At 40.7% G+C, this 24987-nt stretch overlaps 1 protein-coding gene across 2 annotated transcripts in view; it reads right to left on the bottom strand.

The window, feature by feature from the left end:
* Positions 1-14438: 14438 nt before the first annotated feature.
* Positions 14439-24987, bottom strand: part of GLRA2 (glycine receptor alpha 2) — a 121046-nt gene continuing 110497 nt past the window's right edge. For both annotated transcript variants that reach the window (XM_041416495.1, XM_041416496.1), the window contains exon 9: positions 14439-14717. In XM_041416495.1, coding sequence (XP_041272429.1) covers positions 14439-14717 — 279 coding nt within the window. The remainder of the gene's footprint in view (positions 14718-24987) is intronic.

The following is a 24987-nucleotide window of genomic DNA, read 5'->3' as shown; positions in this document are numbered from 1 at the left end:
GTCTAGAAGGGCAGGCATCACCAGACCAAGAAGGTATCAATGTGCAAATCATTCAGAGGAAAATTCATCACAGATTACTTCCCCATAACCCACAAAGTTTATGTCTAAATTGCAGCCACAGCTGTGATTGCTCTATATGCTGGCATATCCAAGAAGGGTTAACCTCACTTATTCAATAATTGTGGCAAGATCAAGCAATTCAACACTGGTATGAGTTGCAACTCAATCACAGTAACAACAGCAGTGCAGATATAGCAACAATAACCTCTCTATGCTGCTCCCAGTCTCTCAGATGACTCTGACAGCTTGGAGTTACCAGATCATGGGTTTCAGTGCTTTGTTGTCATACTTGTCTACTACATCAAAGCTCACTCCTGTGTGCACTACAGCAAGTACCTTGGATTTTATCACAGGTGTAAGAAGCAACCTAATTTAAGAGGGCCATATATAATTTAACTGTCCCTGACTATGCTTATAGTAAGACAAATGTAAATACTGATAATCAGTTAGATAAATCATGATTTCATTTCCTCAGGCATGGCTAAGTGCTCATTTTCAGTAAGATAGAACTGTGTGAAAAATTTGAGTAATCTATCCCATTGCTTTGTCAAGCTCATAAGAGCCAACCACTATGAAGTAACTTGCTCTGAATGTGAATTAAAAAAAAAAAAGAAAAAAAAAAAGAAAAATTAAAAATATTAATTTGTGAACAGAAAAACATCCTAACTCATGAAAACTCAATATTTCTCTGGGGAGAAAACATGTCTTAGATTTTTAAATAAAGTCCCTCAGAGCAACCCAGACTTAGACCGCAAGGTAAAGTAAAGGATGGTTTTCCTTTTCTGAAAATAAGGGCAGAGTTACCCAGAGTTACTGAGTTACCCAGAACTGTTCCACTCTTCAGCACTCATGAAGGTGCAAATATTGAGGTTTGGAGAACACAGCCATCACCTTGTACTCTAGGATGTATAACTGCTCTTCCAATTTTACTTGCCCTGCTTAATGCTGTGTGCCAATTCATGATATATTGATTCAATTTATAGAAGTAGTCTTTTTTTCCAGTTCATTTAAATTATAGTTTAGACTGTACATGCTTGAAGGAGATGTCCATAAATTATGTCAGCTTTCAGTAAGTCTACATTAAAAATGCAAAGTAAATCAAAAGTGCTAACTAATTTTTGTTTAATTATTGATTTAAGCTTACTCTGCTTTGGAAAATGTAATTACAAAAGTTGAATTTGGCCAGATCTACAGAGGGTTATATGGATTCAAGTGGTAATGGAAAGAATTCAGTCTCCTAGATCAATTATGAAAATGTGTCCTTTGACAGTGGCTCCAAAGAAGTCATCCAACAACATTTCAGAGCCTGTTTGTCCTTCTAGCCATTCTCCAAAGGACAGCAAGCATCAAGGAGTTTCTGAGTTCTCTCCAACGTGGTATCTCACTGAAATACCAACAAGGGCGATGCTTTTTGAATTAAAAGGAGGTCAGTTAGGTATTGACCTGAAATGAATGCATGAATTCCCTATACATAAATTATACCTTCCTGACTGCCTATTTATTACCCTCAGAGGCTTTTTTACTTTTCCTCTATACCCAAATATTAACTTCTACAGCAGAATAGGGGAGCCTTCTCAGGAGGGAAAGAGACACTACTGGAGGCATCTCTGCCATCCTCAAACCTTTGAAGTACAGAAGGAAAAAGTCCCAGGCCCTGACATGAAAAAAGGCCCTAAATAGGGATTGCAGTTTAAACTGGGATTATTCAAATGGATCCTGCATGTTGCCAAGAAGCAGACAACCCCCTGAGGCTTTATACACCTGGGAATCAACCAGGAAATCATGATAACAATGCACTGAAACCCATGATCTGAGTCCCAAGTTGTCTGAGTCAGCTGAGAGCCTGGCTGCCTGGAGAGGTTATTGCTGCTATATCTGCATTGCTGTTGTTATTGTGATTAAGCTTGTATCAGTATTGACTTGCTTGAACTTGCCACTATTATTGAATTAGTGAGGTTAACCCTGCTTGGAGAGATTGCTTGGAGAGATGTTTTTACCAGGTTGCTCCTCCATAATGTTTCCTATGACATCATCTTGCCAGACCAGCAGGTTAAAAAGTTTTAAACCAAATTTTTAAATGTAACCTTTTCAGACTACCAAAATATGAATTCAGATTTCTTTAATGACTGCCATAGCACTATTGAAGATTAAATTTATTAGTCCTAAGATTTCAATGCTTATAAAATAAAAATTCTTTGCTGATACATTCTTGAAGGATAATATTGAGTTTGTAGGAGGATTTAAAAGATTATTTGAGGGATTGTGAAACAATTTCTGGATAACCCCAAATTTGTGGTTTTGAATGATGGCAGCCTCAGTGTAGAAACCACATTAGGAAGCTTTCCTTCCATTACAATTCTTCAGCTTGCCTTCTGTCAGGAAAACATGGGGCTCTGAAGGGATTCTCTTTCCCAAATAATTTAGGTTTGCTCACAGCCCTCTTCCAATAGGAGATGTTTGTTTTCCACTTGTTTGCACTGCTGAGCAATTAGTGGGCTGAGAAGTAAGTTGGGACCATCGAGGAACTCAGCTGCACTTGCTCTCCTCTGTCTGCTCAGCTCACAAGACCTTTGCCAATCCCAGCAATCTTTTTGGCAGGGCACTGAGAATATCAGGAATCTTTATAAAAGGATTTGAATGTCAGCCAGGAGAATTCATCTGGGAGCAAATGTTGTGGCGGTCGTTTGCTGCTGCGGGAATGCTTGTAACCTTCCAGGATCAACCGGGAAAATCGATCATGGGAAAATACCTGTGCTCCTTGCAACATCAGGGAGCTGAGATGTGGTTGGGTTTTTTTCAAGGCTGTACATTTGAGAGTGTTTTCATCTGTAGACCTTTGTCTCATGTACTACCTAGAGGAAAGAGATTTCTGTGAGAAGATGAAATGAAGCTGACGCATCCCTGCCAGGAGTTTTCTACAAACAAGAAGCAAATGTGCTCTTGCCCTGCTTGGTCAGCAGCGGGGGAAGAAGTCTCTGCTCACCAAGCAGCTGGGGTTGTCTCCCTCCGAGCTCTGAGCCAAGAGAAAACAGCTTGCAGCCCATGTGGCAGTTCAGTGTGAGCAGTAAACATCACATTAAGGTTTGTAGGAGCCCAATAACCTGTCACTGTGGGTTTGGCAGTGCTGCCTGAGCTGCGCCGGCAACTCCGAGCCATGTGTGCACGGCAGCTGGGAGCACTTAGGGACAGCTGGCCCTGTCCTGGGGGCTGCACAGTCTTGGGGAGGGGGGCAGGACGGATTGCCTGTGGCCAAGCCCTCTGTGCACCCACCTTGTGAAGGAAAGCCAAAACTGAAATAAGGGGTAGCCCCAATGGGCTCAGCTGTACCCTGGCCCAAAAGGGGGAATGTTGGTGGTATCTCATGGGCCAGGGTAGTGAGGAGGAGCAGGAGGAGACCTGTCAGGTCCTACCTAGCCACAGGCTGGCAACCACTTCCCAAAGCACAGTGGAGATAAAAAGCCACTCCTGGCACTCCAGAGACTCGGTCTCTGTAAAGTTGCCCTGGGGCTGTGGCTTCATGAAAATGCATGCTTTTACCCTTTTTTCCATTTTATTTATTAGTGCTGTTTTTTTTTTTTAAATAGAGGCTCAATTTCTTTCACAGGCCACGAGGACTGGAAAGCTGTACAGTTCTGCCACAGCCAGGACAAGGATGTCTGCAGAGAAAGGCTGGCTGAGGAATCCTGGCTGTGTTGTTTTCCAGAGGGGTCCTGTGGAAACCTCAATAATTTAAAAGCAACCTGTCAGGAGGCTTCCTTTTTCCCCAGGGGAGGCTCATTCTCTCTGCTGTGCAAAGCTCCATGGCCTGCCCTATGCTGACACCAGTATGTGCCACTGGGAAAAGCAGGGCTCTAAAGCACAGGGAAAGTGCAAAAGCTGGTGACATGGAGAATTGTGGTAGAGCATCCCATGGCTCCTGCTAGAGGACCTTGGGACTGGTGTGACAAATATATGTATTCACAGTTCCAGGAAGGGGACAAAACTGAGATCTACACTCTGCTTGTGGGACAGTTTCTCTTTTGAACATTGATAGTCTTCTGAAAGCCTCTGCTGAAAATTATTCAGAAGCAATGGGGACGTGTTTTCTGGGAAGATTTTGGTGTCCTTTTTTAATCTTCTAGTATAAGGTACATAGGGAATGTTAACATGGTGGAATGACCTTCTGAACTTGCCTTTTTGCTATGATGCTGCTCTTAGAAAAATGTTTGACAGGCATCTTACCCAGTTTTTTCTGTTAAGGCAACTTTTACAGTCCTCTTCTTACTGCTGAGCTATAAAATACAACTCACCATGGCCCCAGGGGTTTTGGCCTCTGGTGAAAAGGCCAGGAATCTGAAACTCAGATACTCAGAATACTACTCTTTGTGAGAAGAAGGAAAAAGCTGCAAGTAAGTGGCCAGGAAAAAGTCCAGGTAAAAGTAGTTTAATCATAATATTCAACACTGAGATTTCCAAAAGTACTTAGTGATTTTGAATGCCACTTCTTGGGTATTCCTGCAGAGAAGTCTTTGGAGGTCAGACTCTGAGAATAAGTGCTTGGCATTTCCTGAAAGTTATGTCTCCATTAACATATTTCAAGTGGTGCATGAAGAACAGGAGGTATTGAGAAATCACAAGGCCAAGATATTCTTTAGAGACTTGAAATGGTCAGACAAAGCATATTGTCATGCTCAGACATAGCTCTTCAAGGATTTTGAACATTTTTTTTCCTTTTTCTGAAAGATATTAAATAATGGTATATCTGAAATCTTACACTGCACATCAGTTGTGTCATGAAAGATAGAATTCATATTTGATATTAATGGAGCAGGTGAAACATGAAATGATATTTCTTTAATCTTTAATGAAATTTCTGGTTTTAGCATTTAGGTTGTCTGTTCAATGACACAGAAGAGCTAATAATATCACTGTTTTTGAAGAATTCATTCACTACAGGCAGCCTGATTTTCTGAATCTGTTGGAAGCTCTTTAGGTGCTCCAATGATGCATGAAAAGCATAATAATAAAAAAAAATCCTTTGTCCTTGAAGCCCAGTGATCATAATTGGAAACATATAATTAAAAAATAGGGGAAAAAAATCTCCCAGTAAGCCACTCCTCTGGAACAGAGATGCAGTAGTTTAGAAAATAACAATTCTATAGGAATTAGCAGGAACAATGGGGTTTCAGGAACTCTTCAATCAGGTATGCTCTATAGCTTAGATAAACACCTGTATATTCAAGACCAAAAAGCTTAATGGTGCTTTCTGTAGCAAACTGTTTATTTGCTGAATGACTTTGTTTTAAAATTTAACAACTGCTTTTGTAAACCCCCACAGGAAAAGTTAGTAAAGACGATGAAAGTTTCTTTGGGGAGAAACTGATTTTTTTTTTCTCATGGGGATATATAAATGAGAAAATGCTGTGCATGACAAAAAGTTTGCTATGAGACAGAGCAGAACTGAGAGGAGGTTCCAGGGGACACACACCCATTATTCCATCTTCAGCCAATCCCTTAGAGGCCAAAGTAGATCTTGCAGTCTCTTAAGGTCATTCAAACCTTGATTTTTCATTACTTCAGTCTAGAATTTTAATTTTTCTTTTGAGGGGCCCGTGCTGACCTTCTTAAAACAGAGGAGTATTGGAGTAGTGTCCAAAGGATGCAGTTATACTTCCAAAAATCAAAGATTCTCTCCAGTACCATTAAAGCTAGCTGGTAATGGAGATAATATAAACCTTGGGCCGTTCTGCCAGCTGACTGTCCTAATAATAGAAAAGCCCCTCTGAGTGAGTAGCTGATACTGGGGATCTGCCAGGCAATTTTCATTAAAAGCAGCAATTGGTGACAATATCCTTGGAGAGGTGGAGATCTGCTTGTCTTACTCATATCACCACTGAAACGAGCAAGAGGATCCTTTCTCTCTGTTTTCAGTTCTCCTTTTGCTGTTGGGACTGTCTTGAAGTCTCTGATGTTTTTTGAGGTGTCTCCAAAATCTGCTCCCCTTTGCTTTGCAGTTACATTTGGGGTTTTTGCACACACAGAGCTGCACCCTCATCAGCTCATAGGGAGCCTGTGTGGCTGAGCTGAGGAGAAGCTCTCTGGGTGGTTTGGAGTTGGCAGGAAGGTTTCTTTCTCCGTCTTTCTAATTTCACAGGTGACCTGGCTCACTTCTTCTGCCCAACCTGAAGGGAGAATAGTTAGTGAAAAGAGAGGGCAGCTAGAACACCCCAGGGCGTGGCCAGAGGTGAGATGTGTATGACTCAATTGCAAAAGGCACCAGAGTGCAACCATGAGGTCACCTAACCACAGCTTGAAAACTGAAGTGTGAACATTAGGGCTTGGGCAACCTTGAAAAGACAATTTGATCAAGCCATGGTGAGGAGAATAAAGCACTTGCAAAGCAGCCTCTTCCTGGCCTGCTCCAAGGGTGACCATTGCTGATAGTGGGGTCTGGATGTCCCTGACCAGCCCCTCTATGCCCTGCAGGATGTCTGGGAGTGGGGATTGCTTCCCCAGGCACCAGTGCCAGGGAGACTTCCCCAGCTGCAACAGGGGCCTCTGGTGGCCTTCTGCATTGCTGTGGCTCTTGTGCCAGCACCATGCAGAGGGAGAGGTTAAAGGATCCTCCCTTTTTAGTACATGTTTCCCTTGTGATCTATTAAGATCAGCTCGAATTTTAAGTTGCAGGAAAGATGTCCATCAGTAGTAACCACAACCGCATTTCCTGCTGAAGTCTTCAGATGTGACCCAGAAACCTCATCAGAGAGCACTGGGCAGAGTGCCTGCTTAGCAAAGCCCACTGCAGGTACATCCCAGTACTGCCATTTACAGGATGCCTGAGCTGTGCCTCAGCTGTTTCAGATGACATATATATATATTTAATCCATGGCAGCATATTAGCAGATCAGACTTAGATTAATCAGGCTAAAGATAACTTTTGGACCTTTTCCACATCTAGGTCAGAGAAAAAGAAGGTAGATATTTATCTGTGCTACCACCCTAGCTAGCACTGTGTAGCAGATGAAATTTTCAGGGACATCAGTCACAGAAATACTGCAACAAAACTGAGGGAAGAAAAGTGAAAGGAGTGTGTGTGTGTGTGTGTGTGTTGCACAAATGCAATACAAGCTCTACAATTTGCAGAAGCTATCAATTTCCAGTGAAATTTTCTCTGGTATTATAGCAGAAAATATGCAAATTTCCTTTATGATAAAATATCCTCCTTTGTTTTATTAGTGACATAAAACAAGTCCTGCCGACTGATATTACTGCAGAAAACTACAGACAGAAAAATAGTGCAGCTGTTCAAGGAAACCTTGCTGCATGTCAGGAACAGGCCTCATGTTTTCAGCCTTGTGATGCCTGGAATAAGTCAACCAATGCATGGGAATTAGTTCCTTTAAAAATAGATTATGTCACGTTTAGGATGTTTAACGTGAAATGTTACTGTGGGTATTAATGAAGCACTTCTTTTCTGCAAATTAAAAACTGAGCTAGTGTTAATTAATCAAAGGAAACATTAAAATGCTCTTTAGCCTCTGCCAGTGTCCTTTTGAAAAGGCCTCTGAAAGACTGTTATACACACAGATTCTGATGACAGGAAAATTTCATTGAAATTCTAAATGTTCTTTAGCAAATTCTTCCGTTCTGACATCACTTACTGCACTTGCAGCACCAGAAGGGTCAGTGATGGAACCTCTCATTGTGGTAATTCAAGAAAATGAAGTCACCAGGCTCCAAAGTGAGGAGAAAATGTGCCATAACAGCAGACAGCTAAGATGTAGACTGAGACCCTGCCCATACTGAAACTTTCACCATCAACCTGTAACAGCTTGACTTACATCTGAGGTCAGCATAAAAGTTTCTCTTGGTTTTGACTTGAGGCACTACAAGGAAAAATTGCCAAGAAAAAGATACTTCCTCTTTTTTTAGCTTTGCTTCTTGCATGGATTAAAGGAAATTTGTGATATTCTTCCAAGCAGAAAACATGCTTTCAAAGCCCTATTACATGTAATGCAATACACATGGAGGGAGAACCCAATTTTCCTGCAGCAGGCAGCTCTTTCAGCTCTTGTTTTTTTAAGCTAATGATTCAGTAACAGCCCTGCTCTTCACCCCTCCTCTGAAGAGCATCTTTGGCTCCCTGTTAGGAGCCTCATTGATTATGTCCCTCATCTTCCCCAGAGGATAGAGTTCATCAGCTTATTACAGGAAAAATGCACTCACTCTCCTTTTCTAAAGGTTAATTAGCTCATCACAGACATTTGTCCATGCTGCTCTCCTTGGTCCCCACCTAATGCAGCCATACATGTGTCCCCTTTGAACTCTAAGCAATGGCTAAGAGGAAAACTTTAACCATGCATTGGCAGCTTCTTCATTGCCAGACTCTCTTGCCTTTTCATAACACCTCTGCCTGACAATGCAGAGAGAGCAGGAGGTAGTGCCTCCAGTGTGAATTAAGTCATTGGTGCTCTCATTTTCTCACTGGAAAACCCCGTTAAAGGCTCTGGTTCCACAGTGTTTCCTACAGTGGCATACTCTTTTCTCTTTTTGCACTAAAGGGAAAACAGGGAAGGTGTTCTCTGGAAACCAGGTGATAAAAATGTGATTTCCAAACATGTCCAGCCACAGGCCTGACCCTGGCATGTCAAGGGCAGTACTCTTCATCACCTGAGGGAAAATGGATTCATGCCAAAGCAAAGGAAAGGTGGAAATCTGTGAATCCTTCAACTGCTCTGTCTAAAGCATTGTTATTAAGCACTGCTGTGGAATATACTTCCTGTGTGCACCCTCAGGGATCTTGCTGATTTTCCTGTGGAAAAAGGAGGGATGCATCCAGCTGCCATCTTCCTGGCATGGCACACGCTGTCCACCACCTCCACAAAGGGAGCCCACTCTGCTGGGCACCAGATTCAAGCCTTGTGATAATCTGAAGGAGCTGGTTTTGAATCAGTGGTAAAGCTGTTCAGAGGACTAGAGAGGATATTATATAATTTGTCCAAGTAAAATCCCATTTTTAGCACAATCAAAATGTGATCAGGATCCCAGGTATTCACTACTTTTTCCCCTAATATTGCCTCACAACATTTCTCCATAGCGAAGATAATTATTTAGCATGTTCATTTCAGTGGCAACTTAAAGAACTGAGTGTATGTATTTCACAGAGTCACTTTTCCTAATTATTATCTGAGATGCTTATTTTGACTCAATTTTCGATTCCTCCTGAGAGGAAGAGAGTTAATACACTCTGAATATTTTCCCTCTCAAATTATTTCTAGTGCTGAGTGTTGGAAACCAATCCTTTATAAGAAACTGATCTAGAAGATGTTGAAGAATTTTTTCCCTTCTGCTTTCAGTAAGCACTGCATTGGATTTGGAAGTAAATTGGATAGGTGGGCTTGTCTGGAACTGGTGATGCTTCTCTTGTTCTGAAACTAAGCCCTAAATTTGATGATATTTCACAATTGCCTTGCACAATTAGGAAAGGTATCTTAAATGACAAAAATATCTCATTTTATCTTCCTATTAAACTAGAGAAGATTGATTTTTAATGTAAAATCTGCGAGGGGCATTTAGGGAGAAAATATATTTCCTGCTCAGAGTATTTTCCCAGGCAGAAGTTTCTCTAGGCAGCCTCGGTTTTGGTTTTTAGTTTTCCAAAACACTTTAAGACACAAACCTCTATGCCAAAAATCATTAGAATAAATTACTTTCAAAGTCTGGCAGAAGATAATTTTCCACAGCTACTACATTATAGATGATTAAAATGAATATATTAAATAAAATTATTTTCTTACTATTTTGTGTAATACAAAGCTGATATTATTGCAAAGATTTTGTTTCTATGTTCATTGCTGTGTTTTAATTTTAAATGAATAAGAAAGCTGTGCATATACTTTTTACAACCACACATTAAATATATTTATTCTTGTATTTAGAAATATATTTCTAAATACAGAAATGCCACTATTGAACTGAGTCAGATCTTTTGAATAAATTCATAAAATGTGACTTTATGTATCGGTGCAGATGCTGAATCCTGTTGTTGAGGCAGACACCTCTTCACCCCAGTGAAAACCCTTCCCAGGAAATGCCCATGTCTGTAATCCCAAAAGCTGGTTCAGATTCTCCCACAATATTTTCAGTAACATCAGCTACAAAAGGCTGTGAGTTTGGGCTGGAGCCTCATGTCTGGCAGCAGCTCCTGTGCCACCTGTGTCAGACAGGTTTGTACAAAGATGAAGAGCTGCAACAGCTCAGCCTGCAGGAGCCAAACATTATTTTTCCATCAGCCCTTTCCTATTGCTTTCAACATCTCATGCTGGGAAAAAATGGAATCAAAGCGAGAAAATCTCAGTGTCTGTGGATGAGGTCCACTCTTATTCCTCACCTCTGCAGCACATGAAAACATCTGACCCCAGGGTCATTGCATATCCTGGAGTTGTCCTCCAGCAGTTAGGAATTGCTGATATCTCATATTGGTTACTCCAAAAGCCTCTCTTGCTACACCACATTTGATTCAGTACATCACAAATGATGTCTCTGCCACCTAAAGAAATATGGAGAGAAAAAAACAGGAAAGAGTAACAAATAGATATCTCTCATTTCATATTGCACTATTTTTTCCCCTCACTTTCCTCCTAATGTAATAAGATTTTTTAAAGAGCTCTTTTATCAGTAAGGTTTTATCATAGCACCTGGTGAGAGGTAGCTAAACATTTCCCCTTGACTACTGAATCACTCAGGTCCAGTCTGCAACAACAGGATCCCAATGACCTGACCTGATGTTACATCCTTTAAAGAGTTGCTTAAAGTTTTTTAAGCTTTCTTGGTAAAGTAGAAGTCATCATAATTGTCTTATAACTAAATGCAAGTAGTTTAAATGCCCTAGGGCTTAATTTTATTTTACCAGTTAGAACTGTAGCATGCAAGCTTTCTAATGTGTGTGGAATCTCTTCAGAATTAATCCTGGGTCTCTTTCTTTCCATCTTGATGTGTCTATTGTTTCACAAAGGGTATTTGTTTCAGAGTTATTTTCTAAGCCTTTTTTTTTCCTCTTGCAATGGTGACTTGGAATAAAACTGCTTCACTATTTAATTATTCTGCTTCCCTGAGTGCAAGGTGATAATTTTTTGAGTATTTTTTCTCTATTAACCCTACTGAGGATTTGTTTAGGATAGTTGTATCCTGCTATCCTTGTTAATTGATGTTTTATCTGCAGGCAGTTTCTCAACCAGTTTCCGGTGCCAGCCATGTTCTTTGAGAGAAGGTTCTTTAATAGATGGCCAGTATCAAACCATTTCTGTGCCAGAGGGTTCACATGGCAGCACATGGCAACTTTTCTGTATCATGTGGCCATTCCTATTTGTCATGCTTGCTGGGCCTTGTCCATTTGCACACATTGTTTCCAAAATTTAGTTAGATAATTTCAATATCCATTAATTGAATAATTGTCATGTATCCCTAAATTCTGTCTTCAAAAGAGAGTGACAGATCTATTCAGACTTTTTGCACAGATTATTCTCATGGCTGGACCAAAATTTATACAGAAGGCAACAGCAGAGCAATCTTCCCATGGATACTGTCAGCAAACCCCAGTTCTGATCAGCAGGATATTTTAGTGAACTATTTGATAAATGCTAATAGCCAAGAATTGCAAAGACTGCAGTTGAATTTGTGATGTGGATGCTGGAGGCACATGAGCTTCACCACAGGAGGGATATAAAGACATCCATCAGCTGAGAGTAGGTGTGCATTCCTCTTGCTGTGGCCTGCAGCCATTTGGGGCAGCTGAGAGCAGCAGGCTCTGACATTCACGAGAATCCCTGCAACACATCTGGGCACTGAGGATTAATCCTGATTAATACTGGCATTACACCTTCATTTGAAAAACTGGGTTTGGAACAAGGGGTTGGTAAAAGGGAGGTCTGAATGTTTACACACCAGCGAAGCTCCTAACTTCCCGTACAGACATAGTTTACAGCTGGGTATCTTCACCCTGCCCCAGTTCGTGGTACTAGGATTGTGTGGGTTTTCATCCACTACATTATCTGTAATCAAATACTGTTCCACTTTAAAAATTAATAAAAGCAAATCTGATACAATAAATACCATATATTATGATATTTGAATTTGCATCAAAAGCTTGTTTTTCAGAGCAGAATAGTTTGGACAGTTGTCTTGAGTTCTCACTTGTCCCCCTTTCTGGGGCTGTCAGTCACATCTGGATTTCCTGCCTCAACAAGGTGGAGGTGATGTTGCCAGTTCATCAGAGGTGTAAGCAACAGAAGAGTCTACAGAGCTGAGGAGGGTATGGGAAGATAAAACGCTCAACTGGCTTTTTGTCACCAGTTTATTGTTCAGGACTCAGAGTTGTCACGACCTCCAGATTCCCTCCCCTGTTCTGGACAGGAACAGAGGCTGGTAGCTACAGGCAGCCATGTGGAGAGAGAAGGGAACACCGGCACATAAACACACAAATACAGGCTCAGATGGGCTGTGGAACCTGAATTCTCTCAGCAGAAGATGGACCAGTGGCAAAAGCAGAGTGAGAGGTGCTGAAGGTTCGGTATGTTTCAGCGCCACATCTCATTAGAGGAGTGAAAAAAAATGCCTGTACTAGGCAGCTACACTGTGTGTATTTGGGCCTCACAAGGGAAGGGCAGAAAAATGAATTCAGTTTTTAATTTGCTTTTAAACTATTGGTCATTCCCATGTGTACGAGAGGCACCTGGCACAGACCATCTCAGAATCCTTCAGCTCACCAAAGGGGTGAAGCTATAAGAAAGCCAGAAGAAAGTTCTGGACACCCCCAAGCCAGGCACAGCATGTGTGAAGCTGGGCTGTATTTCTTGCTCTGCAGGGTTGGTGTCAGAGGGGAGCAGCATCCCTCCTCCCCCAGGCCTGGCTCAGCACATACCAATGTTCTACAAATGCTCCCATCATATCCCAGACACACTTCTGACAGTCCTTGACTTACTCCCAGGGGCTGCAATAGTCCCTTTGCTGCAGGATAGACAGAAAAATTTGGTGTGCTAAGTCATGTCAGCAGAAGGCTGCTTTTCACCCTCTTTCTGCTGACAGAGCAGTGGAAGAGCTGGGCTGTGGCACGAACAGCCCTGCTGCTGCTGCTGCAAATGAAGAAGAGAGTGAAGAAATGTTAGTACCACATTTAGCTTTATTGAAATTGAACAAATACCTTTTTTTTTAATAAACCCTTTTACAGCAAGTGTAAAATTTTAATGTTTTACTCATCTTATGTTACAGGTTGTCTTCTTCCATGTAAGCAAAAATACCATCTTTTTTTCCTCTTTTTTAAATATTTTTTTTTTAAATTTTCTACTTTAAAACATGTAGCAAGGATTTGAATAACGCAGATCCGGCACCAAAAGGTAACAGGTTCTGAAAATCACAGTACAGTTTTAAAATTCTTAGGTTAATTAATGATATTTAAAATGATAGCCACTTTGAGTAAAATAAATTAGAGGTCTGTAAACAAGTTGTGTTTACCTATAGAGCTATTGACTGCAGCTACAATGAGAGCAATAATAGAAACTCAATGCTAAACTGAGCTACACCTTTGAGGAAACAAGTTCTTACTAAGTAGTGTGGTACAGGGTAGCACAATAGGTAAAATACATTTTGGCACCTCAAGTTGCATGTAAAATCAGCAGAAATAAAATTAAGTAAGTGCACTGTCTCCCAACAGAAATAAACCGGGCAGTTTCACTGGTTCTGGAGTGTCAACTATCAAATAAATCACATGACACACAAGTTCAACCCCAAAATTACAATTCTAGTAAAGCAAGATAATATTAAAATGCACACCCACAAGGATAGTAAAGTATAAATTTTTTTCCTTTTTTTTTCCCTCTCCCCTATCAGTAGAAATAATTTACAACCCACAAAAGGACTCCTTGGTGAAACCACTACCTACAGACATGATCACGGAATGTAGCTCAGTAGACTTGTTTCAAATAGAAAGGCAACATTATCCTGAAAAATTTTGGTCCTCTTATAACTCACTGTACTGTAGCCACCACAGTCTCTTGATAGATGTTTTAGGAGAATTGTTTGTTTTCTGGTTCTCTTTTGTACTGAAAAGTAATATCTTGGTGATAACGCTGGGTATAATTTGGCCCCAATTACAGATGTCTGACCGATGCTGAATCTGGAAGAACACACTAGGAGTACATAGGGGGAGCCTCTTGACTGGTCTCGCGGCATATTTTGTCATGGAATCACTTGTCCTTCTACACTTCTTTTCCTCTTTGCTAATTTTTTCTCCAGTGTTCTGGGGGAGTGGGGAAGAATCCTTAGTCCGTATGACAGAATGACATTTTGCTGTTTATTTACATGTGGATCACTTTGGCTGAGAAGTCCTGGCAAACCAGAGTTGCCTATTTCTTGTGAATGTCCTCATGCCGTATAATTTTGTATGTAATCCAGTAAAAGATGTTGAAAATGAGGAAGGCGAGTGGGAACGCAGCACGGGATATTGTATCAATCCTTTTTGCACGGTCAACAAACTTCTTTTTGATGGATTCTGAATCCTTTGGTGGTGCTGGAGTTGGGTTGGGTGGGGTAGCCTTGACTGCTGTGCCATCTTTCACTTGGAGGCAGTGGCCCATGCCATAGCCACTGAAATTGAATCGGCTGTCACGAGCAACTTCGTCTTCCTGGAGGATAAAGAGGACAAATGAGACACACAGTCACCTGTCTATTGAGCATGCCATGTAGTTGAGTAGTTGAGGTGCACCCCTCCAAAGCACCTCATCAAATTACCTGGTTACACAATGATACAAAGTCCGGGTTTTAAAGACAAACAGGAAGTTAAAACCCACGTTAAAAATATGTGTAAATCAGGTGACTTGCAGTGCTAGTGAATCCAAGATTTAATTTTTCTATCTATAATTTTCTAGCTTTAATTTTTCTAGTCTAAATCAAGAGCCCTGAGCTGCAAGCTGTATCCCAGCCATATAGGGAAGAGATTTGACTCCACAGGTTTGTACTGCTCTCCTTGAGCTTTCTATGGGGAGGAAATACAGTCGTGTTGGTAGCAGGGTGTCTGCTCCAGCCAGGCTGAATTGAATGACCCAGAGATCCAGGGGCCCAAGTTCATGTCGAGGGGTTTCCATTGTTCAGCCTCACAGCAGCCTTACAGCTCCATCTCAAACCTGTGAAACAAGGGTAGATCATGGTCCCTCCTTGCTCACAGGAGTGCTCTGACAATCAGTACTTCAAAGTGCACTGGGCACTTGGATTTAGTGGTAGCTGGGAGTCAGGTGCAGTAGCACAAGCTAATGTAGCATCACCCTGCAGAAATCCATTCTCTCTTGTCTGAGTGGGTGATATTTGTTTTTGGAGAGGTGAGTAACTACCACTGAACTTTATCACTATAATAACTGAGTGATGAAAGGCTTGTGACTGTGCTGGTAAATTCTCCCTGGTGTTTCTCCTGTCTGATAGAACAATAATACACAAGTTAACAGTTGCTGGCAGCTCTCCATGAAGGATTCAAAACCAACGACACAGCAGCTCTATTCTTTTTCATTCCAGCAGGGATGAATTGTAAGTTCAGGAACTTGTTCTAGTTAAAGACCTTTTCTTTGACTGACAGATGCTTCACTGTTGACTGAAAATAACCACTTCGTAGGCTGATAAGGAGACCAATCCCTCATGGAGATATTTAATATCCTCATATCTCTTACCAAACCACAGCCTTCTGAACTTAACAGAAAATCAAAAACTGCAAGGAAAAAAGGCACCACAGCACCAAGATATTTAATAACGAGCATATTGGCTGAACTTGGGGGTGGGAAGGGAGGATAATTTGTACCTATTCAGGATGTAAATCACTGCCCCTTCACAGAAGAACCTCTTTCAATAGCAGCATTTTTCTCTCTCCCCAGCTCCAGGACTGGAATTGAATATATCACCCAACTTGCTGTCCTTACCTTGGAGCTGACACGCAAAGGCGAATAATCAGTAGTGTGATTCAAGGCTACCAAATGAGAAATAGTCACTCTGACTGCTTATGGCATTGAATGCTTATGGAAGGAGGGTAGGCAGTAAACAGTGCTTTGGAGACCCTGTCACTTGAGCATGAAGGTCTATTCTACAGTATATCCATAAGCAGGTGGAAAATTGCATCATTGCAAGGCTGTTTGAGCACTGATCCAGGGTTTACAACCTTTCCATCTTGGAAGTTCACCATCATTAAGAAAAAGGATGGTCCTCTCCTTTTTCAATTTTATTTATTTGCAGTTTGCAGTACCTCTGTGAAAACTCTGCTTGTCCTAGTGACTATAAGTATATAAAGTGTTTTAAAGATGAACCCACTGAGACCTAAGTTCTGTATAGCCTTATTAGGCAAGGCTTCTCGGGCATGACTTAATGACTTAATAACACTACCAAGTCCCCCAATAGTACAGGGAGATACCCTCCCATCAGTGTTTTTCATTTTACTGAGTTTGAAGGATAAAATGCATGCCCAGGACATGAGAGGTGATTAAAAAGGGTAACAGATTTTCAGCAGCTGTGTTGCCATATGTACTTCATTCATTTTTAAAAAATTTAATTTCTGTTGCTCCTGAGAGATCTGTGGGAAGAATAAAAAGTACTGAGCTCAACGCCAGCTTGGAGAGTCCTGACTTCCACTGTGCCCTGGTGGATCACAGCTTTGTCACATGGGGTTGAGCAATTCATCTTCAATGTCACAGCCTTCCTTTTGAGCTTATGCTGTAGCAACTTGAGTGGGAAGCCATCTGACATTAGGCACAGGGATGTTTAAATCAAATTATTTTAGGTACTCAGCGCCCAACCCTTAACTATAAAGAGCCACTTATGTCCCAATGGGATTTAGAGTCCTGCTTTTCCAACCAGACAGTTGTCTGTGCCACTTCTTTTTCACAGAAACCATGAGGAAGCATGCTCAGTACCCATGTTATTTTTTTATTTAGGACTGCAGCAGATGGGATTTACCCTGGGCACAAGAGGTACAGCATTCACCTGGGGTATGAGGGTATGAGTGATACATGGTCAGTTTCCCTCTCTGCTTGAACAGATTTTAATCTCCCTAATAGATCTCTGGATTGGTTTGTTATTGTTTTCCCAACATGGAGCTGATTGCTGGTTGTAAAAAAAAAAAAAAAAAGTGTTTATGTACGGTTTTTTAATCAGAAAAAACCTTTTTCAAAGACTAAATAATCGATTAGAACAGCATTGTCTTGCTATACCCACGTGTTACTATGCCTGAAATGATGCATTTACACAAACACAGCACTAGAGACACCACCCAAGCTGTAGCTGTTGGGATCTTTTAAGTGCCACCAGAAGCAAGGAAAGCCAGAGCCCTTACAGCCCCACCTCCAGCCCTGGAGATGCCACATCTCCATAACCACCATGGGATTTTTAGCAGGAGAATCCCCCAGGAGCTGAAGGAGCTTTGCAGCCTGGCCTGTGCCTGCACTCTGAGCACTGCCAGGTCTCACAGGCAAGACCTGACCCACCAAAGCTCTCCCACCTGAGCAGACATCACCTGAGAGACCTCAGGGTGGTGAGAACTCAGCCCTTTCCAGTGAAAGTGTCCAATAGGGTTGAAAGTTAACAACGAAACCCTAGTGATATGAAGACTCACATGTCTGTGCTAAGAGGATACTTTTGCCATGAGACTGCAGCAGTGGGCTTGTGTCCTTTCGGCCCTCTGAGCCCCTAAACTGGTTCCACCCAAAGTGAAGCAGAGGGGACAGAAAGGCTCCCTCCACAGCGCTGAGGGGAGCTGGGGAATCAGCCCGGGTGTTGGAAGTTCACTGTCCATGCTGCTTGTGGGTTAGCTCACTCTGGGCTGGATCATACCAAAAAGCTTTCTCCCAGACAAATCTGCCCCACTGGGGGCTGATGCCACACATTGCCATCATGAGCCATGTGGTAATACCTGGCCTCAGGAACAATAAAATCCCCCACCTGATTTACTTCAGCATTACAGATGTAGTTAAAAAAACCTGTCTCTAAACCACCGTAATCTTATGACAAAACTACAATTTGACATTTCAAATAATCTGCCAACATCCTGTTATATATAAAGGACTTGGGGGAATAGTCACAGAAAAACAAATTTATACACTATACAGAAGAGGATAAAGAACCTTTTTAAAATTATAATTCAAAATGTGAGATGAAGAACTGACCTAAATGCTTTCCCTTAAGGAGTGGACATGTCTGCCTTTGACCTAGAGGGCTGCTGAGCTAATGCACACCTTACCTTGGGTACCTCTGCTGGGGCTGCAGAGTCAATTTCACCCTCAAGGTCATACTCATTTCATACCCTCTGACATATCTACCATGGACACTCATCCACTGACAGTCTTCAACCTGCTCTCTAGCTTAGTCGCTGCTAAAGCAGTCCTAATGACTTTTCAAACATCTCTATCATTATTTTAACCAGACTACACTTAAAACGTATTAATTTTAAACTGGACAGAATCTCACTTGCATAAATCCCAGACTATTTATGCGTTTACAGATTTAAAAACCAAAATCAAAGGGCAGCTAGGAGCCACTGGACATCAACTGGAGTAGCAGAATCCACTGCCATTGAAGTTATTAACTTTATCTTTCTAAAGGGATGTGAAGTTAGGTGTTACATAAAGCAGAGTCACAACTCCATCTGTCCTTAAGGCATAGGGGAAAGGGTCGTAAACTAGGATGAGAAACAGAAAATACATTAATAGCAAGAGGAAAGTGTTCTTTTGATAGTTTTCTTTCAGATGTTCACACCCTGAATATTTTAGAAGAATTATCCACTGAAAACTAATTATATTTCCTGAGATTTGGGAAAACACTTTCTAGAGATGCTTTTTCAACAACGTAAATTTATGACTATTGTCTTAGGATGTCATCATGAACAATTTTCATTAAACAATAATTACATATTTTTCTCATTTTTTAATTACCCTTTATGAATTTAGTGATTTTTTTTTTGTGCTTTAAAAATTGATGGCATTGTAATCGCTTGACTTAGTTTTAGAGTAAGCAACATATAAATGGGGGTAATACTTCTGAAATGGTTTTCTTTTTTCATTTTTCATTTTTGTACAGCTTTTATTTCTACTCCAGCAGGGCTATAATGTATTTCATGCTACCAGTTTCACACCAAAGCAATCAGAAATAGGAAAAACACTTCAGAAAATCTAGCCCATTCAATGCCTTCCATGCTCAGCTTTCTGTACAATGCATTTTGAAGTGCTTTGTCCCCACCACTTTCAAACGCTTATTGTCAGCATTGACTAAGTTTTAACAATGAGGAAAATGAGAGAGAGGCTGGCTTCAAACAGTGTATTTAATTTACTCTCTGATGTGATTTATTCTTTTAATTTTGCTACTCTTTTTTCCAACATATGGTGGAAAAACTATTTAAAATACTATCTGGTTTAATTAAATTTCAAGGACACAGATGATTAATTTTAGGTAAAGGATAGAGAACATCAGAGAAATTTTCCTTTTGGTATTCATAAGCACAAAGTTAGAAGCCTGGAATCAACTCAGACTTGAATGCAAAATGGAATCATTAGGGAGTGGACACCAAAATATCTTTGGAGATTTCATTCTTAAATCATCTTTACGGCTTTGAGACACCTCCCATCTCTCATACTTTACATAATTCATGGTGTGGGTTTGCAGACAGTCATGCTTACATGGTTTCAGTTCTCAGGAGTCACTGAATATGTGGACGAAGATAGTTCAGCTGAGAAGCACATTTGGACTTTCAAATCCCTTTGGTTCCTCACAGAAGCCTCTTAAAAAATTCAATTCAATTCAATTCAATTCAATTGTGAGGAGATGAGAAGGAAGGTCCTTTCACAGATTAACTGTTTAAAAGGCAGTAATGGAGTTTAGCAGTAAATGATCAATTTCATAACTGGGGGATTTGCTGGAGGGGATCTCTAAGAACCTGTGTGAGAAGCACTCAGAAGGAACTCAGTTATAAATAAGCTGGGACAAAGGCTCCCAAGGGAACATACACAGGTGAAACAGGATATTCAAAGCAGACAAAGCTAAGCCAAGCTTTCCAGAAGGATTCAAGAAGATGAGTGACTAAGTAACAAAACACCAGTAAATGAAATACAGGGTTGATAAGTGCAAGGTAAAGCATTGCAGAAGACAACCCTAATTACACATAGATGTAATTAATGTAACTCAACATTTTGAGTCCATTACATAGATGGTAATGGACTCAAAATGTTGTTGTTTTTTCTTTTTCTTTTTTGTGAGTTTGGGAAATTACTGCATATATGATTCTGACATTAGTCCTCTGCTAAACAGCAGTCAGGAAATGGGCAAACAAAACAGAAAATGCTATTCTGCCATTTTATCTACTCACAGAGCAATCAGTTTTTGGACACAAGAGGTATTTCTGGTCACTCAAGCCTAGTGAAGACATAGCAGACATAGATAAAATACAAAGAGGAGCAGCAAGGATGGTACAGGCCTTTTATTTTGCATAAGGACGAAGAAAAGAGATGAGATCTCCTCATCTTAGAAAAGCTGTGTTTGGAAGGTGATATCACAGGATGCTGACAAACTTCTCTGATTTCTTACAGCCTGAAAAGCTCTGGATGTCAGCTCACTTATGCCAGATGTCATTCCCACTCCTTCTTAATCCAGAATTGAGAGGAACAGAAGGTGATGTAAAATTGTCACCTTCTCACTTAAATCCTGCCCAAAGTATAGACCAAATACTTCTCAGAATTTGGTTTAAATATAGTTTTTCCTAAATATTCACCAAGATGTTTAATCAAAAACATAAACAGTCTCTGACTAATCCTACTGCAAGATGGCACTCCATCAGGACCCATCATTCTGCATGTGACAGTGGCATTCACCCTGTTCCTGCCTCTCTTAAGAACAATTTTCCTGCTCACTGAGGTTTGCCTTTGCTCTCATTTGAACCCTCATGCCTTATGGAGTCTAAGTAAAACAGACCTTCTATTATAAATAGACATTTGAATTAATGGAAGGGAAATTGGTCATTGTTGTCTTTGGTGAGGGTTTCCAATGGACAAATTTAGGCTTGTTTTGGAAGCCTGTGTTTAGTGGTATGTTCTGTCTCAAATAAACAGCAAAAACGTCTCTGAAGCATGAGTGATTTACTTACGCAGTCTGTAAGAACAGCAAGTGAACTGTTGTTAATGCAATAATGAAATGGTAGTTAATGCGGCTTCGCCCTTTTCAAGTAGGAATTGAACATTATCCAACTGAAAGAGTAACATAATTCAAACATGTTGTGAGCAAAAATATTTTCCTGCCTTGAAATATCTGTAAATAGAATTGATTTTTTTTCAAAAATTATTTTAATATTAAAGAGTATACAGTTGGTAAGGGTGAGTGGTTTGTTACAAAAAAAAAAAAAACACAAAAAAAAAAAAAACACCAAAAAAACCTTTTTCTTTAGTAAAGAAAGTCTTCTGTCTCTAAATTTTTGCAAACACAATTTATGAAAATTTCTTTTTTAATTTCAAGTTTTATATATAATATAATGAATGTTTTCATTTTAGGGGAGGAAGAATCAGATGAACTACTGCTTTGCAAACCATAAATGTTATGATAGAAGTCATTCCTCCTAAAAAAACAATAGATTGATTCCTGACACAGTCTTGCTTGTTCCCCTTTATTTTAAATGAAAGTTATGCCTTAAAACATTCAGATATAGTGATCTGTGAGTCTTATAGGTTTAATTTGACTGGATGTTAAATTCTCTCAGGACAGTAAAGTCTGGAAACTTGACTGCTCTTGGGTAACTGCTGCCAGTCTGTCTCCAAAGAAAGAAGAGGTTGGCCACTTTATCAGTGGGAATGGCACATTATTCTGTTTTACATCAGACAAATACATGTTGGTGACCTAAATTTGAAGGATAATCTGCTCTGACCAGAAATCTGTTGGATAAAGGGCAACTGACTTCTGCTCATTCTGTCTGCATGCAAGGCTGAGTAAAATGTAAAGATGGTGTTTAAATACGTGACTATTTCAGCTAGAACATGAAATAGATGTTAATGGGCACATCAAACTAAACAACAAAAAGCAAGACTACATTAGCTAAAATTTTAGATCAAAAACCTGAAACACCAATGGAAATGTACCTAAAATTCACTTACTCCATTTTCTCTTGCTGTCTGCAAGATGCCTACATCAGGAGAGATGAGCAGACTCTCACCTTCCTCCATGCAGCAATGTTCAAGCCTGAGCCTCAGGCTTCAGTTCTCTCCCTCCCTAAAACCTGGTGCAGGGTCAATATCACAGGACAAGGGGACACAGTGTCCCCAGGGGGTGACAGGCATGAGGGAACTGCCACAGCAACATGTGGGACACCCCTGCACAAATACCCTAGTCACAAATATCTGAGCTACCCTCTACACAGGATTTTTCCCATCAGGTTCTCTGGTCCTTTTCTCAAAGAAGATTTAAATACTTTGGGGAAGATGATTTTTAACACACCTTTGTGAAATTTCTCAGTGCCCTCTTCCTTAACTGCAATTATTCTAGGAGACTTTGCTAGACCACTCCCATGCCCTGGCTGTGCCATCTCAGAGTACCTCATTAGTCAGCCAGCCAAAATTAAAAAAAGAAATAAATGTCCATACAGGGCCCACAAACAGCACTCACGATGGGATTCATGCAGATTACCCTCTAGAACAATACATTGCTGGCATGTTTTATGGCTCAGGCTTTGGTGGTCTCAGCTGCTCCATTCCTCGGGGCTGAGGTGCAGCCACCCTGCAGGCACTGTCCTCCCCGCCTGGGCCAGGGGTGGGGATGAAGTGCTGGGACCTGTGGCATCCCTACACCTTGCTGAGGTCTCCTGCTTGGTGCCAGGAAGGGGCACAGGAAGGGGACAGGCAAAGGGAAGGAAGAGAAAAAGGCTTTTTACCTCTCTGGCGGTGGACTCTCACCTTCAAGCCATTTTCTACGATGAACACCCAGAACGAACCCCAGCAAATGCAGGCAGAGTTTGGCAGGGCTTTCTCAGACATTCATGCATTCAATTCATGCAAATACTGAATAAAATGAATTAAATATTGCAAATTACTTTAATAATTTAAATTCTGTGGCTAAAAATAGTCAAGAATATTTGAATAATCTTAAAGTGTTCCCATGCAAATTTTATTAATTCAGTCAGGGGAGGCTGTGGGGGGTATTTTGTTTGTTTAATTGTTTTTTGTTTGGGGTGGTTTTTTGTTCCTGAAGGGACAAGACTCTCTTTTCCAGTTATCAGTTCTTAATACCAGGCTTCCAATAAATAATATTTTGGGGTTGGTTTCATTTCCTTATCTTCTGTTACACAAGTTACCCTTTCTGGCTTTCCATATCATTTATTTCTCATTGTTAGTCAAGACCTCAATCTGGATTTCTCTAGCTATTCTTGCATAGGCCCAAAGCATCATTGGGTTAAAAAAAAATTTGCCAGTTATCTGCCCTTCAAACTTGTTTCCAAAATAAATTGTTGCATCTTAGAAACATCTTGACTGTTTGAACGTATTAGAAATTTACTACACATATAGACTTCGGTATTTTCATTTTTTATTTGCTTCTGTGAGGATTGCTCTATAAAATTCTGGTGTTATTTATTCTCAGGAAAATAAACATTCATCACGAGGTAAAAATCAATGACACCCAATGCTACAGCAACTTGACAGTGCAATCTCTACATGGAATTGTTGTGGGGTGTTTTTTTCTCATCTGATAAGTAATAAGTCCACAAATTCTAGAAGGTCATTGGAAGTATGCATACAATGGAAATTAAATAATATTTCATTTAAAATGGGTTTGATAGTTTTTCTTTTACTGCATTACACACACACACACACACACACACACACACACACAGAATCTGCATGCACCCATCCATGGAGATATATATAGCTATGTATAGGTGTGGGCAGCTACTTAGTCTAGTCCTCTAATGTATTCCCTGAAGGCATTAGCTAGTGGCAAGTTCACCTAGTGAGAACATTTTTATTCTCTTTTAAGATTAAGGGCACTCTCCTGAGAATTTATTAATTATTAATTTTTAATAACTTCTCAAAATTCTAACTTTTACACTAGCTTTTCCCCTGCAGTAGTTCTGAGGAGCAAGAGTACAGATCACACAGGCCATGGTCATTAAACCTTCCCAATCCTCTCTGCCCATAATAGCCTCTTTGGTGGGGTGCTGACATTTCTCCAGGAGGACCATCTGCCCAGGCCAGTAACTAAGCAACAGGTCTCCTGGCGATGGTTTTTATTACTTGGCAAAACTGGTACAATGATAACCTGAAACAAGAGATTTAACTGTGTATGAGAGAAGCCAGTACTGAGAGGTACAGACAGATGAAATGTGGAAGCATGGCTGTAGCACTGGAAAAGGTATTCTTGGGAGAAGATCTCAGATGCTTATCAGAACTGAAGTTTTGTTCAAGAATATCAAGGAAAATGGGAGAATAAATGTCCAATTAATTTACCTAAAAGACAGCACACAAGGATAACACAAAAGTAAAGGGTTGCTATACCAACAGCCTTCCTCAGACATGCATGTGGTGTTACATCTGTTATGTCCTGGAGTAATTCTAAAACAGTGTTTGCAGTGCCAGAGCTCTGGAGAAGCCCATCATGAGGCACATGGAAGAGGTCAGGACTCACTGTGGTGGCCTGAGGTTCCTGACCTTGAGGTTCCACTTTTGAGAAGAGGAAATATGGTATTCAGAAAACATGCCAATAAGTCAAAGAACAAAGCAGGGCAGGAGCACCCTGAGAGACAGGGAGATCTGGCAGCTCAGCTTTCTACTTCACTGAATATCCAGGAGCTCCAGAAGTACCAGGCAGGGCTGACAAGAAGAGGTGTTTGATGACAACCTAAGTTCTGCACAGTAGGATATCACACATGCTGTACAGTCAGAATGGGTGGGCATTAAACTG

This window comes from Onychostruthus taczanowskii, unplaced genomic scaffold (assembly GCF_017590055.1).
Source record: "Onychostruthus taczanowskii isolate IOZ18803 unplaced genomic scaffold, ASM1759005v1 scaffold52, whole genome shotgun sequence".
NCBI lineage: Eukaryota > Metazoa > Chordata > Aves > Passeriformes > Passeridae > Onychostruthus > Onychostruthus taczanowskii.
This window is presented reverse-complemented; position numbering and strand designations above follow the sequence as displayed.